At 48.4% G+C, this 15312-nt stretch overlaps 1 protein-coding gene across 1 annotated transcript; it reads right to left on the reverse strand.

The window, feature by feature from the left end:
- Nucleotides 1–1495: 1495 nt before the first annotated feature.
- On the reverse strand, nucleotides 1496–14690 carry NOP2 (NOP2 nucleolar protein). Its single transcript, XM_006258365.4, has 17 exons — nucleotides 14609–14690; nucleotides 13476–13596; nucleotides 13316–13361; nucleotides 13051–13124; nucleotides 8716–8987; nucleotides 8375–8418; nucleotides 8071–8210; nucleotides 6676–6875; nucleotides 6419–6508; nucleotides 6244–6331; nucleotides 6016–6156; nucleotides 5638–5777; nucleotides 5298–5387; nucleotides 4568–4690; nucleotides 4372–4469; nucleotides 4141–4271; nucleotides 1496–2117 (listed from the first exon to the last, which is right to left on the reverse strand). Exons 2-17 carry the CDS (start codon nucleotides 13579–13581, stop codon nucleotides 1867–1869), a joined length of 2034 nt encoding a protein of 677 aa, XP_006258427.1. The 5' UTR covers nucleotides 13582–13596; nucleotides 14609–14690; the 3' UTR covers nucleotides 1496–1866.
- Between the last annotated feature and the right edge of the window lie 622 nt (nucleotides 14691–15312).

A 15312-nucleotide genomic window follows, 5' to 3' on the forward strand; every position in this document is an offset into this window, starting at 1 on the left:
AGCAGGAGCTGCAGAAGGGTCCTCCCCATCCACACCCCAAGCCATCCAAGGCAGGAGTTAAGTTCCTCCAAGCTCCATGTGTACAGTTGTACACACACACACACACACACACACACACACACACACACAGCCATCCTGTCCGACCCTGCTACTAGGTGGTGGGACTTTCCCCAACCTCTCAGTGGGTTGGGCATTATTTTACTTTAATTGCACAATCCATTAGGTACAGCAGTTGACAATACTTTCATCACAGCTGTGGGTACAGACATTTGCTTTATATCAGGGATCAGGAACATATGGCCTAAGACCTTGCATCCAGCCCACACAGCAGGAAGGCATCACTTGTGCCATAGGGAGAAGTGATGGCAGCCGAATCAGAAGCACTCTCTCACCTCAGACCCAGTCCAGGCTGATCAAGGCAACTGTTGCAAAATCTTGCCAACTGTTGTTGTAATACTCTTTCTAGAACCCTTTGCATTTTTTCCTTTAGTGCAAGAGGAAAACCCCAACACGGCATGCTAGGAATCCATACAGGTTGCTGACCTTTTTCCATAGTCCCAGGCCTTTTAGTGAAGATTCCAACTGCACTTTTCCTTGCAACTTTATTTATGCTCTCCCCATCCATCTTCATGGCCCTAATGTCTCAGGCTTCCCTTGGTAAACTCCTTCAAGCCTTGGCCAAAGTGGCCACTTATCAACCCCAGAGGAAAGATTTTGCACAGATGTATGTTGAAATTAGGGTGTATATTTCCACTCTCTCATTTGTTAATGGTTCTGGTCAGCCTTCCTCACGGCAATGTTCACCAGCTGTGTCAAGGAGCAGTGCCCAAGTTTCAGAAGCAGAGAGGAGACTCTTGTGACCCTGAAACCTCTCCAGGAATAAGGTGCTTTTCCCCAGCACATGAATGCCCCTGGAGGCTGGTATAGCATGGCAAGCTCCTACAGGCAGCAGTAGCAGCAGCAGCAGCACCACTGTTGGCGGTGGGAGCGTGGTGGAAGCAAATGGGGAGCTCCTGGAGGCAGCCGCAGCACGTCACCAATCAACAGCCCATTTGTTAGGAGTACCTCCACAAGCATGTGCAAGAGCTGGATTTAAATACTTCTTCTGCCAGAAGAAAACTAGAGTACACATCTCTCGGCACTATCCTCACCTACTGGTTATAAGGGCGGGGGTGTTCTTGGTCATTTCTGTTTATATTGGTTCTAGTTTGCATCCATTAGTTCACAAATATGGAGTTAATTCAGCCTCAGGGCCCAGGCCATCCCAAAGACGAAACTTAGATCCCAGTCCTTGCTCTAACATACACCTTCTATGTTTCTGAGCAGCCACTAGAGCAGGGCCTGGACACATGACTCCTGCTGCCCTGGCCCTCTCCTATCCCTCCACAAAGAGCTTTTAACCACTAAGCAGAGGCACCTGCTCACTCTGAGCCTCTGATTCAAAATGAATATGGTTTCTCTTCGCATATGAAAGTGCATGTACTTTGCTACTGTATACTTCCACAAAATATAAAATCTTTAATGAGGCAGGAATGACCATTCCAGATGCCCAGAGAAGTATAGGCAGAAGAGCAGATCACAGAGACAGGACATTGCCCCAGCTCCTTAAACAGTGACAACAATTATTCCAGACCTGCACAACATGGAAAAGAAGCACCCAATGTGGGTAGAAGCAGGGCAGCCCCTGACCTTTCCCCTCTGGTCAGCCTTCCTCACGGCAATGTTCACCAGCTGTGTCAAGGAGCAGTGCCCAAGTTTCAGAAGCAGAGAGGAGACTCTTGTGACCCTGAAACCTCTCCAGGAATAAGGTGCATTCTACCTCCTAGTCTAAGCAAACCTAGTACTGATGTTCAGTAAGGCACCTTATCATTGTCCACTCTGATGCATTTTGTACTTCTTCCTAGAATTTGGCCGAGTCCCCAGTGTCCGGGGGGAGGGCCAGACAGCTTTTGAGGCTCTGCCCTGCTTCTGTAAGGAGCTTCCCTTTGAGGCAGGTCGTTGCATCTTCTTTCCCGTAGCAACTTTTGATCCCTCAAGCTTTCTCCGTTTAGACTGCAGCTCTGAAGTTGGCTCGGGAGCAGGCTCCTGGCTCGCAGGTTCTATGGCAGGTTCCTCATCTACAAGCAGAAAACAGTCAAAACACCTCATGAGACTTATCCAGGAGTACTCAAGCAACTGGCTGAGGTAACTGCAGAACTACTGGCTGTTGTGTGTGTAAATTCATAAATAACTGGAAAAAAAAAAGGGGAAGGAAGACTTAGACTGGCTACTCTAATTCCCTTTGATACCTAGAAAAACACTGAAGCCTGCCAGAGAACCTATTTCTAAGCACTTGAAGGTAATAAGGAACAGCAAACCTGGCTCTGTCAAGAGAAACACATCCATTCAAGAGAAAGGTGTACATACATACTAATTATCTGGAAGAATTCTTCCAGGTTTGTTCTCCTAGTAGAGAAACTCCCCTTACCCAGATCCACTTGTACAGATATTTGAATGCTGAAGCCCTGAAGAATGGAGAGCATGCAGTGCTGACACTATGAAGACATGGAAGGGGGGACCCTGTGCACATATCTCAATGTGCTCTGCAAGCTTCCTTAGTCTGCATGGCAACAGATAGCAGCAGGACATAGAGCAGCCCTGATTGGCTGACCAAGGCTGCCCCTGGTCAGCCTGTTTCCCTGCAACACAATGTGGGGTGCCACTACTGGAGCACCACAGTCCAGGGAGCAACACACTGCCTCTCCCAGACTGGTTGGGAGTGGGTTTGCTAGAGAACTATATTCTCTTCTGAGAGAAGCCACAGCATGTACAGACATTTGGTCTCCCAGGAGACTCTCCCCTGGGAGCGATTTAACCCTGGTTATTTCCAGGCTATGCTTCCCCTGGAGTGGCCATTTTTACTCTGGGAGAAAAAGCCTGAACATGGTGTACCACTCATGGTTTCTCCTGGGAGACCAGCAATTCTCCCAAGAGAAAATGAATGTCTATACAAGGTCTAAGCCATGCTGAACTAACCAAATTCCACTATATGCTACGGTGACAGACTCTGTATCATAACCACTGTTCAACCCCATCCACAATTTCACTCAGGCAAGGCTTCCAACACTAAACTATGGTAAGATGAGCTCAAAACTAATTGGATGATTATGCTCTAAGTCAAATGTGTCAATGTCTAACTGAGAGAAAGCATCAAGAAGTATGCAAAGGGCTCTGCCCTGGGTCTGGTACTGCTCATTTTCATTAAATGACTTGGAGAACAGAACTGAATGCACGCTTCGTAGTAAATCTGTAGCTGAGACCAAGTTAAATGGGGTAGCAGACACTACAGAGAACAGGATTAGGATTCCAAACAACCCTGACAAACTGGAAATAGGTCTGAATTAATAAGATGAAATTCTGCACTTAAAACGGGTTTGTGGTAGACAAGCTGAATGTTACGTTAGATCAAAAAAAGTTAACAGCACACTGGGATGCATCACTTCCATTACTTCTTTAAATGACTTCTGTTGATCCTTCCAATTATCAGCATATGAAGCCTCACCTGCCAGTTCTAGGCACCACACTTCAAGAAAGATTAAGACAAATTAGAAACAGTTCAGCAAGAAACCACCGAAGTGATGAGAGATCTGGTAACCATGATTTACAAGAAATGGTTGGAAGGACTAGAGCTATTTAAATCAGAAGAGAAGACTGAGAGGCAATTTGATAGATCTTTGCATACAAAAAGGGTTATTATAGAAGAGGATAGTAATTGATTGTTTGCTATGTCCATCAGGGATCAGATGGAAAGTAATGGGCTGAAACAAGAAGCAGTTGAAAATCACGGCTTCTCCAGTTCAAAGTAGGAACACACTGCGAAAGACTGCTTGGAAGGGGAGTGGAATTTTTGGTATTGGAAATTTAAGTGCAATTCAGATGGAAAATTGGCTGGGATAGTTTAGTCAGGGATGACCCTGCCTTAAACAGAGGCTGAACTAGATGATTTCCCGATAGCTCTTCCAGCCCAATTTTTCCACAATTCCATTAAGATGGCAGGATATACTGCAGCTAGCATCAGCGTTGTTTTGTTGGGAGCTCTCTGCTACTCTCATCCCAGCCGGTACTGTAAGTGAGCAGGGCAGAGCTCTGTAATTCAGTTACCTTTCTGCACGTTGGGGATGGCATTGGAGAATTTCTTGAGCTTGGCAATAAAGAACCCATCCATGTTGTGGGTGTGGGGGTAGAAACGCCGTGTAGATTTGAGGGATGGGTGGAAGCGACGATCCTTGAATCTGGGGTAGAGAGAGGGAAGATAAAGAAGAAAATATGAAAATTTCCTCGCTAGGGAGGGAAGCGAGAGCTGCCAAATCAGAGGCCTGACACGTCACACACCTGCTAAATCCTTCCTGGCCAAAGTCCAAGCCCGTGGGTACCAGACGAACATTGCGTTTCTTCAGGGCATAATCCACTACCCACTCATTCTCTTCCACCTGCCAGAGACCGACATCGAAGTTTGAGACTGACTGACCAATTCTTAAGTGCTCCCTTGGTGTTGAGGCCAGTCACCTGGAGCCCCAAGGGCACTTACCATGATGGAGCAGGTGCAGTATACAATGTAGCCCCCCGTCTCTGAGGCAGCATTGACTGAATCAATAGCACTGAGGATCAACTCCTTCTGCAGGTGAGCACAGCGCAAGATATCCTTCTCATCCTGAGGGAGACAGATGGGTTAGAATGTGAAAGATGCAGAGCTCACCCTGCTCTCTGCTGCAAATGGACCCATGATAAAAAAAAAGAGAGAAGCACATGGGAGGAAGCAATGGGACCTGGATTAGTTTCTCAGGCTCCATCCCCTCCCCTGATTCAACAAGGGGAGAGGAAGGAAAGGGATGCGCGCGTGTACACGGTGGGAACACAAAAGGAAGGAATCATTCCTTAAAATTTATTTCTCTGTTCCAAGCATCTTGATGTAGGGACAAAACAATCCAGAACCACTCCACTTCAATGAGCCAGTAGGCAAAAGTCTCTCTCAAGATATGGACAAACATGCACTTAGTCTATGTAAGAGGGTAGGGGGAGCAGCTGCTGCTATTAGAGTGTGCAGCAGGGCTTACAATCTAACCTACATCTGCCTGAGTCTGTAGCCACATAAGTGAACTAAATCATCCCAGCCCTCCCCACTCTCTGCCCCTTACCCTTGCCACCACCTCCTGCTGATTTTAGCTACCAGCAGCAATGAGAAGCCACAGGTTTGGTGACATGGGGCAGTAGCACAACTAAAGAGGACCCCTCAGCAAAGAGCAGGGAAGGTTACTTACCTTATTGGTTTTGACAGCAGGGTCCTTTGAGATCACACCTGTGCCACTGCAAGGGGCATCAAGCAAGACTCGATCAAACCCTCCCAGCACCTAAGGGCAGAATTAGACCTTCTGAGAAGCCCCGTCCATGTGAAGCTGAGCTAGAGCAATACAGCGCCCGGACAGGACAGAGAGCCATTCCATGCTGCCTGGTCCCCCAGCCCATGCATGTGTCTTTCTTACAGCTTGGCCCCATACAGACTGTAGCAAACATGTGGTAGGACATGGCCCAGCCAAGGAGAATCCACAGAAGCCTTGCAACTGACATGATGTACAGGAGCTTGCTGTGCCATCGTCCTACCTTGGGGAACTGTCGCCCGTCACAGTTGCTCACAACAGTGTTGGTGACGCCCAGGCGGTGCAGGTTCCCCACCACGCTGCGCAGTCGCTCGGCACTGCTGTCATTGGCCAAGATCACACCCGTGTTCTTCATCAGCTGAGCTGCCAGAGGGCAGGTGTCACATCAGGACCCAGAACATCTGCAACACCCTCCATTGCTATGGACCAGAATTCCTCGTCCCCTTCCCCCATAACTCCTTTGCCTGCTTCCCCAATATCCTTCCCTGCAAGAAGTCCCAAAAGGGACCCCCCCCCCCCCCCCCCCCACCACCTTCCTCCTGAGCTTCACCACCCTGGCCCCCATGCCCATACCCAGCTACCCCTCTCTCCAATCCAGTACCTATGTAGCTAGTCTTGCCTCCAGGGGCACAGCACATGTCCAGAATGCGCTCATTCTCCTGAGGAGCCAAAGCCATGATGGGGAGGAGGCTAGAAGCTCCCTGCAGCATATAGTGTCCAGCCAGGTACTCTGGGGTGGCACCTAGGGGGCAAGATAATAGAGCCATGAGAAACTGAAGCGCTCCTAGTCCGCTAGCTCAGCCCTGGGACAGAAGGGAAAGTTTCTCACCAACGGGCACGGAGGAGTCGTAGATAACAAGCCCAGTTTTTGACCACTTCCCCAGGGGGTCGAGATTCACTCCACGATTGATCAAAGCCTGAAATACAAGAAAAACAGTGAGACCTCAGCTTCACAATGGGGAGAGGGTAGGGTAGGGGCTGAAGAGCCATAGAGCTTCACTTACCTGTGCCAGGTCCCGTCGCCGTGTCTTTAGGGTGTTGGTCCGAATGGTCATGGGGCGAGGAACCTCGTTGGCTTCCAAGAAGTTGACCAGCTGGGCAAGGGAAGGAAGAAAACGAGTGAGAAAGACAACAGGACATCCCCATACCCAGGGAAGAGGGGAGGCAAATGGGTGAATACTGGTCAGTATGGAGGAAGGCTGGACAAATCCAGACCCCTAACCAGGTCTAGCAAGGCAGGGGCAGGGGAAAAGCACAATACCTCAGGAAGGGGGAAGATCTCCATGAACTTCTCAAGCAAAAAATCACTGTAGGAGTAGTAAGCAACAAGGTCCTGGCGAAGGAGCACAAGGTATTCTTGCCGTGCACGCCCCTCTTCCCGCTTGTTCCGGAAGTCCTTCAGCACTTCCATGTTGTCCTTGATGCGTTGATGAATGACATGCAGATCAGGTGGCTCAAAAGGTGAGAAAAGTCAAGGAATAAGAGCAAAGGCCTGAGCACTGATTACATATGAGCTTTACTGCTCAACTCCTGCCATGCACCACAGAGCACCTGTGCTGAGGAAGCCTCAGCTGGGGCATCTCCATCAAGCTCTGGATCTCATGCTTTAATGAAGATGCAGGCTAGCTGGAGAATCCCAGTGAGAATGATGGGAATAGTAAGAGATTGAGAAACCATGACTTGCAAGGAAAGGATTAGGGAGATGGGTTTATTTAATCTAAAAGAAAAAACGAATTGATGGACAGACACACCCACCCACCCTCATGGTGATAGTCATCCAATATGTCAAAGATTAGGGAGGATAGCAATTCATTGTTCTTTATGTCTACTTGACAGTGGCATAGGATAAGGGGAGGGGGCAGCAAAATCAGCACGATTCAGGTGGATTACTAAAGTCTGGGAACTGAAAAGGTGACACTGCACTGGAACAAACTGCCTGGGGATGCTCTAGACAAGTGATTCTCAAATCATGGCACCAAAGCACCCCAGGGTGCCTTGAGATCCTTTTAAGGTTGCTGGAGTGCCATGCCATGTTTGCAGACCTAACAGAGAAAACATGATTCATAAAATAAATGCAGAGACTTGAAATAGGATTTCATAAGTGTTAAAAACCTTCTGCCCTGGTTTTGATCTTTCTGAGTTCCTTGCCACAGAAGAATTCCTCTATTACTGTTCTGCAAGCGAAAGAGTGAAAACAAAAGAGCTGGTATGCTTTGAGGGTTGCCTTGAGATTTAAATAGTTTGAAACCCACTGCTGCAGAGCTGCACAGTAAATTTTAAGGACAAGTAAGACAAACACCTGTCAGGGAAGAGCAAAGTATACTGATCCCAAGCTAATGCAGGGTGTCGAGACTGAACTAGATGACCACTTGAGGTCCCTGTCAACCCTACACTACTAGGATTCTGAGGGTTTCAGCTGTCTAACACACAACTGCTTTCATATATGGTGCAACAAATGCTCCTGCTCCATTAAGCTGAAGCATGACCCAACCCAGGCAGAAGTGTTTTGGGTTTCTGTTGTACGTTACTGTAGTTTCTCAGGAACAGTAAACCAAGAGCATAACGCCCATACTTCACAACATGCAGGTCTGAGAGTGTATGCTTTTGCTAGATGCAGGTGGCTCACAAGCCACAAACATAGCAGAAGGAAGGATATTCTCTTTCTGAATCTCCTCACAGCTGGGCAACACAAACTCCTCATCTATATCCACATTGAGCTGCAGGTCCGTGTCCTCCTCTTCCTTCTGTCCCAAGCTTGGTCTGCTTCCCTGCTTTTCATCTTCACTGTCATCCTCACTGAAAAAAAGGGGAAAGTGTTCACGTGCAAAAGCAAGGCGAACTCAGGAAGCTCCACAGCTCACAGCCCTATTGAAGTAGCGTGAGTAGATGGCCACCACCAACTCCCCTATTGCCACAATCCAGGAGACCCTCCACTGGCTTCGAGCAGCTTGAATTCTCACCTGTCAGACTTGTCCTTTCGGGCAGCTTGTTCAATGGGCAACAGCTGAACATGAAGAGAGAGGGGAGATTAATGAAAACCCATGTGCCCAGTCCCTGCTATTCCCATAACACTCACTCCATTCAGGTGGGTGCACAGACCAGCAGGTAAAGGCAGGAGAAAGTACTGTCATGAACATTCTCTACTCTTGAGGTTTCTCTCCCAAGGGGATGATGTCTCACCCTTCGTAAGCCCCACAACCACTTCCATCTTCATAGAAGCTCCATTGGGCACAAATCCCACACCACTCCCTACTGGGGACGTCCATCTACTCATTGTGCCACATAGGTCAGAGGCTCCTACCTCCTGTTCCTCAGAGGATGAGGCACCATAATCATCTACTATCTCCTCATTGCTCCCATTGTCCTCCTCATTCTCCCAAGAGTCCTCATCCCCCTCGCTGTCACTGAGCTCCTTATGCTCATCTTCTTTCTCCTCAAACTTTGCATGCTTAGTCACAGGAGTCAGCCATCCTGAATTATCATCGCTGAAGCCAGGCTGATGGTGGCGATGGGAAGCTTTTTCCTTTAACCCTGTGGGGTCTTTCCTCTTCTGTGGTGATGGCTGCTCAGCAGCTGTGGGCAGAAGACAACTGATGATCAGTAAACAGGTTCAAAACCAATTGTATCGTTCAGTACAGAATGGGATGGAATGCATTCTAATTCCAAACTGCAGCTGTGTGGGCAGGCAGCTTCTCTGTCATTTGGTTTCCTCTGTAAAATGTGGATATAACCCTGCCCCATCCCAGAAAACACAAAAGAATTAAAAACACTTATTTATTTTACAGCTATATTTATCTGTACTGATGCTTCTCAGGCGTTTCTAAATGATTCTCATGCTGCAGTCCCTCCACTGTCACATTAGAATGTCTTTCACAAGCAGCTCAGTGATGGCCCTCATCTCTCTCTCTCTCTCTCTCTCACACACACACACACACATATAGAGAAGGCTTTTTAAAAACAAAGAAACAAAAAACCAAAAAAAGTTTGAGTCACCCTGTTTTTACTAGCGAAGGCAAATCAAAAACATGAGTCTTTACACTTGCAATAGCAAATGGTGAGATTTACTACTGTTGCCAGCTCTGAGTCAGACTGCATTTCAATGCCTCTTGGTTCAGCCTTGACCATTTTCAAGGGGCATAGGCCAAGCTGCAGAAGTGCTAAGCAGAAGGCCCAAAGCCTGTTTCTGAGTAACCAGTGTGAAGCTTTGCAGACGTGACAATTAACTTAGTCAGCAAATAAAGGACACAAAACACAACACACATTAAGTAACCCATATATGTTATATCATAGCTTTATCTTGAAGTAGTAATAGTAGCAATTGATGTAACCAAATGTATTAGAAGTTATTTTGCTATAATAGATATATTTTTGTTAAAATGCTTAGATAAAAAACAGCCTGTCAGAGATAAAGTAAGGTAAAGAAGAAACAGAAACAGCATTCTACAATGGGGAAGAAAAGGAGACAAGAAACCCTCCTTCTTCCTCAAGGATATAAATCCCAAATAATTGACACCTTCCAAGTCCACAAAAATTCTGGTTTAATCCAGTTCCAAAAGTTTCAGTGAAACAAAGAAATTTCAATAGAACCAATCAGAGGTAATTTATTAGAATATTAAAACCAGCCATCTATAAATATTGGGTATAGGCTGTGTGGCGGGCCAGTAGGGGGTGTTCCTGTGCTAAGCCACCCACTTTACTGCACCTGTTCACCTTCCAGGCTCTGAGTGCCTCCTTGGGGCACCTTGCATCCGGCCAACCCCCTTCCTGGAGCACACCCACAAGCCTGGGGGTAACACTGGCACCACTCAAGAGTCTTGGTCCGTTAGTGACAACGTGCCTCTTGAAGTACACAGGCGTAATAGACCTGTCAAGCACCCGCTTGACCCACTGCAAAAGCTTGGGGTGCTTCCTCTAGCCTGAAGCACAAAAAGCAGCTTTCTTAGTCAGCCGAACCAAGGGGCACAAAGCCATGCTTCTCCCAACAAGTCTACCACGCTTGGTACAGTGAAGAACTTTATTGGTTACAGATGGAAGGCTTGGAGAAAGTTGCAGGATAGAGAAGTATTAAAGAATAACCTTAGGGCAAACAGTGGCTAGGTAGCCTTTGATCACATCTACTTTACAGCAAGCTATATCTAAAGAGGTTTCAGCAGTCTACTCACTTCAGCATCTTGAAAGAGAGCGCTGCAGATGTTTCAGCTCATGTAAATCTTCATCATGGATGATCTGCCCAACCTCCTGGGCAGTCAGTTTATATAGACCTTTTGACATCACCTTTGGGGGCTCAATGAAGGGCAGCAGTTGTTGGTTGCTAGCCAACTAACTGGAAAAGCATCATCCATGAACAATGCATGCCCCCAGTGGGGGTGGAGGGTGGGAAGGATGGCAACACTGGTGGCAGTGTTAAGTCGGGAGCTCCCAGTGGTGGTGGCAGCAGGGGAGAGGAGGGGAGGCAGCAAGCACCAACCAGGGGTCAGCAACCATCTGCAGACACCACCAGCAGCAAGGGGGAGGGGGGGGGGCAGGGAAGCGGCGACTGCCCCCAGGTGCCACCAACAGTGTCGGCGGTGCCTTTTTGTAGGGGGTGCACCCAGAGTGCACCCCCTATGCATCACCATAGCATCATCACTACCTGGTGGAGTGAAAGGGGCTACTGGCCTTGACCCCAAATAGACAGGAAGACTACCCCCTCCTCCCACACCTGGTCCAGGTTATGCGGACAGAGCTGGTTGCTTAACAACTAGAGTGATAGACAGGTAAGACAACAACAATAGAGGATAAACTAGCAGGAGAGACAGGGAAGAGACTGGGGATTGAAATTCTCCATAGGTTGGAGGGAAATTTGGAGAACTCTGCAAATTCCAGAAGACCTGCTGCCAATCTGTGTGCCACCCTCCTCCTGAGTCTCCCCAGGCAGTATAGGTGACAATCTATGCTGTGCTGTTGTGATTCAGCCAGATAGACTTTGGGATAAATGTTTGTTCTCATGTTTTAAGATGCAAGCAAATAAAAGGTTGGGCTGTAGACCTGTTCCTGCCTCTTATCAGTAGCCTACCCAGAAGGTTCTGTAATTTAGGTACATACCATGACCCACTAACATAAATGCAAGTTCTAAGTCCTCCTCATTATCTGATTCTTGGATCTAGCAAGAATTTCCCTCTCCAACCTGCAGAGCTAGTTTCCAAAACCTATTCCATTTGTATCAGCTGAATGATACTGGACATTAAACACCATGAAATTAAAATCACCAAAAATTGCCAATTTGAGGCTGTGTTGTATAGAGAGCCAGCACTGAACCAACATGCTCACAATACCAAGGGCTAACCAAGATGAATTTTCAAGGGTCAATTTTATCAAATTAAATTTGATTCAAGGTTAAGTTGACAAGATAACAGACTTCTCAACACAATGCTAAGTGTACATTTAAATTCCAGCTATTGCAGCTGCCCATAATAGCATAGACAGGGTTGAGATGTCATCTCCATGAAGGGAATGGATTTTTTTTTAAATTAAAAAACCCACAAAACAAGAAAACCTTATTATGCAATGTACTTGACTTGTATTGTCCAGGTAAGTGCACAATTCATATTAATTGCAGAACACATTACCAATGCAGTATCATTGCCTAATGTTCATGTAACAAACACTGGCTATCTGCATATCAGTTACATACATGCATGACATGGCATCTTTCAGAATCACTGTCTACTTTGTAACTAATCATACTCGAACTGGCCCAAAACCAGTAAAGGGGAAGCAACTGTTTAAGGGCTATTATTAGAAGCATTGAGAACAGGGGTTCATTAGCCTCACTGCATTGATCTCCCCTCGTTTTTAAACCTTCTAATTGCTGTCCCAAAACTGACTATTATAAGCCCCAAAAAACAAAAGAAGCTGGTCAGTTCTGGGGATGCCAATACCATGGCACTGACAGCAGTGTACTTAACAAACACCGTTTATATATTATTTTGCATTTGTTTACTGAGATGAGAGTGCACAGGCGAGACCAAGTAAAAGCCAACACAGAGACAGAGCTACCTCCATCAAAATCCTTTTTTAATGCAAAAACTTACCGGACTTGTCTGCTAATAAACAGTTAAAAAGACAAAAACACTTGATAAAACTAAAATAGGAGTTTCCTTGTATTTTTGTTCTGTTGCCTCCACAATTAACTCTGTTGCAGGGTGGGGGAAAGAGAATGGCAGGGGAGAAAGGGCCAGTGATGCTCTTTCCCATAATTCCTGTGATCCCTCAGCCTGTGCCATCTTCGCCCAAGAAGAAACTGGACTGGCGTAGTTTGGCATAAGTGAATTGCCTTATTTTCCCCAGTCACAAGGGCTATATATCCATGAATAGTGCACAGTGTTGTCTGGCACCCCACTGTGAACCTTCAAAGCTTTTCCAGCTACCTCAGGCAGAATACCTGACAAAATTCAGCAAGGAAAGTAGAATCCCCAAGCTCTACTAGACTCTCTGCCCTCTCCCTCGGAGCTGAGGATTGAAGGAAGGAAGATGCCCAATAAAACACACCAAGAAACATCGCAATCAAGAATGTCAGAACACATCCAACCCTTTGTGGAGAAGATCCAAGTTATTCAGGTCACTTTGCCCTTCATCCCAATCACTCCTTCCTCACCTCCTGCCTTCTTCACCAGAAGCAGATTCATCTCAGTTTGAAGTTTTCCTGGCCCTGTTCGTCTCTTTGCAGCTCTGAAGTGACAGCAGAAAAAGAAGACCACGTTAATTAAGCAGATAGACTCCTTTCTACCAGAGCTCCCAACATATTCCTCTAACCCTTCATCTCAGTCTGGTGTGGGGCTTCCAGACTTGGATTGGTACCCTGGAAATCACAAAGGTTTTAGTCTCTTCTGGGGAAGAGAGTTACTGGCCTGTGCACTCACCTCTTTCGCCCATGACTGGATAATTTTTTCTTAATGTTATCATTTGCTAGAAAAAAAAACAACAAACAAATTAAGACTCTAGTAATGGAAAAAGGCCAAACAATACGTTCACGTTCCACTTCAGATGGGTGGACAGGGATGTCAAAACAGCTGGGCTTACCAAGTGGGAGGAATTTGGCTAACTCTATTTCTGCCCCCTTCTGTTTACGGGCTTTGCGTCCTGGGCCACGTTTCTCCTTCCGTGTTGGATCAAGTTTGCGCCCCATTGTGCTGCTGCTCCTCTGTGGAATAAGGAAAAGTAGAATAAAGTAACATGCCCATAGGTACTCAAAGTGTTAGGCAGCTTTCAACCTCCTCATGAGGTCTCCAGCCATTCTGTGGATAACATATTCTGCCCACCTCTATCCTGGCTCTAGGAGAGGGGGAGGCAAGATCCAGCCCACCAAGGGAGTTTATCCAGCCTGTGGCAGGTCCCTCTGCCCTACCTGGCTCAGGCGTGGGGGGCAGTCTGGGCTGTGGTGTGTGTGGCTGGACTGGGCTTCCTGGCAGCCCCTGTGGTGGCAGCTCACTCTCCCCACCTGCTCTGACCAGTCCACTCCACTCCACACCCACTGCTGGGGGTGCTGTACAGAGTGGAGTCTCCATGGAGACTGGCTCAGGACCTCTACAGGGACAATGCACTGGGCCAGGAAAGATGGGATGCAGCTGCAGGCAGGGAGCAGAGTCTAGAGTAGGATGAGGGCAGGGGCCTGAGACACGGTTGCAATCTTCCCCTGCATGTCTCTGCCTGTGGAACCAGCATCCACCACAGGGAACAGATCCTGGTTCCGCCCTAGATCCTAGCCCCAGCCCATCATGCTCCTAACACCGCTCCCTGCACACCCATGGCCCCATCCCATCTGCCCAGCTGAGTGCTCACTACCTGCGGTGTCCTGGGGCAGTCTCCATGGAGTGAGTGAGTGAGTGAGCGCACACAGCAGCCTGGGGCTGCAGAGGACTGACCACCCTCCCCACCTCTTGCCAGGTCAGCACCCCCGGCCTGCAACAGCTCAGGAGAAACTCTTTAAGGGACCTCCAGTCCAATAGCCGCCCTCCCCTGCTCTAGGACAGCAACTCCCAAGCAGGTAAAGCGGTGAGCCAGGGCACCCCGAAAGCAGGGTGGCCGAAGCCCGCTCTGGGATCTCGGAGCTCTGAACCTCCTACCGGCCGCCCAGCCCCGCCCCGCCGCAGGGGAAGCCCAACCGCAGCCCCACCAGCCGGGCCGGGCCGGGCCGGGCCAGGCCCCACACTCACCAACAGCCGCACGTGGAGATCTCCCAGCTACGTCCCTTCCTCTGCGCAAACTCAGAATCCTCAGCTAATACCTCACCCTCTGATTGGCCAAGCTCTTGCCTTCTTCCTTTCCCCTCTGATTGGTCAGGCTTCCTCCTCTCTGATTGGCCAGCCTTCCTCCCAGCGCCCAATCAGGGCAGAGAAAACGCGAAGCTTCCCGCCCCGCCTACGGCAGCATAAGTGACTCATTGCAGGTGAGTAACCTCCTGCGCCCCGCCCCGGAGATGACGTTACTGCAGCAGGCAGCGCCGCCGGCTGAAGTCCGATCACGGAGAAGTGACTGAGGCGCGATGCGCGGAGCTGCCCCGGGACACCCGGGGCCAACTGAAAGGGTCCCAGGGCCGCCTAGCAGTAACTGGTGAGGCCGGGCGGCTGGGCGCTTGCCAAGGTATGAGGAGGGCAGAGTGTGAGGGGCAGGAGGCAGAAGTCGAGCTCCTCCTGCTAGCAGCTACTTGAGGGGCCCTAAGCCACCTTCGAATCTGTACAGTAGTGCTGTGGTCCAGCCCAGCATGCTGCAACCCCAAGGGCAGCAAGAGAGGAGCCCTCACGAGCCAGGTACTGGTAAGGAGAGTAGACCGCTCCAGCAAGGCTAACTAGGAAGAGCCGCTGCCTACACAAGGGAAAGCTAAAAGCTTTAAGCTTCAGCTCTCTCTGCAACCTCCCCT

Source organism: Alligator mississippiensis, chromosome 1, assembly GCF_030867095.1.
Source record: "Alligator mississippiensis isolate rAllMis1 chromosome 1, rAllMis1, whole genome shotgun sequence".
NCBI classification, from domain to species: Eukaryota; Metazoa; Chordata; order Crocodylia; family Alligatoridae; genus Alligator; species Alligator mississippiensis.

Coding starts and splice junctions, on each gene's coding strand:
- NOP2 (XM_006258365.4), bottom strand. CDS start 13,581: ATGGGGCGCAAACTTGATCCAACACGGAAGGAGAAACGTGGCCCAGGA. Junction 8,988..13,050: donor TCTGGTGAAGAAGGCAGGAG/GTGAGGAAGGAG, acceptor TTCTGCCCACAG/CTGCTGAGCAGCCATCACCA. Junction 6,876..8,070: donor TGAGGAGATTCAGAAAGAGA/ATATCCTTCCTT, acceptor GACTTTTCTCAC/CTTTTGAGCCACCTGATCTG.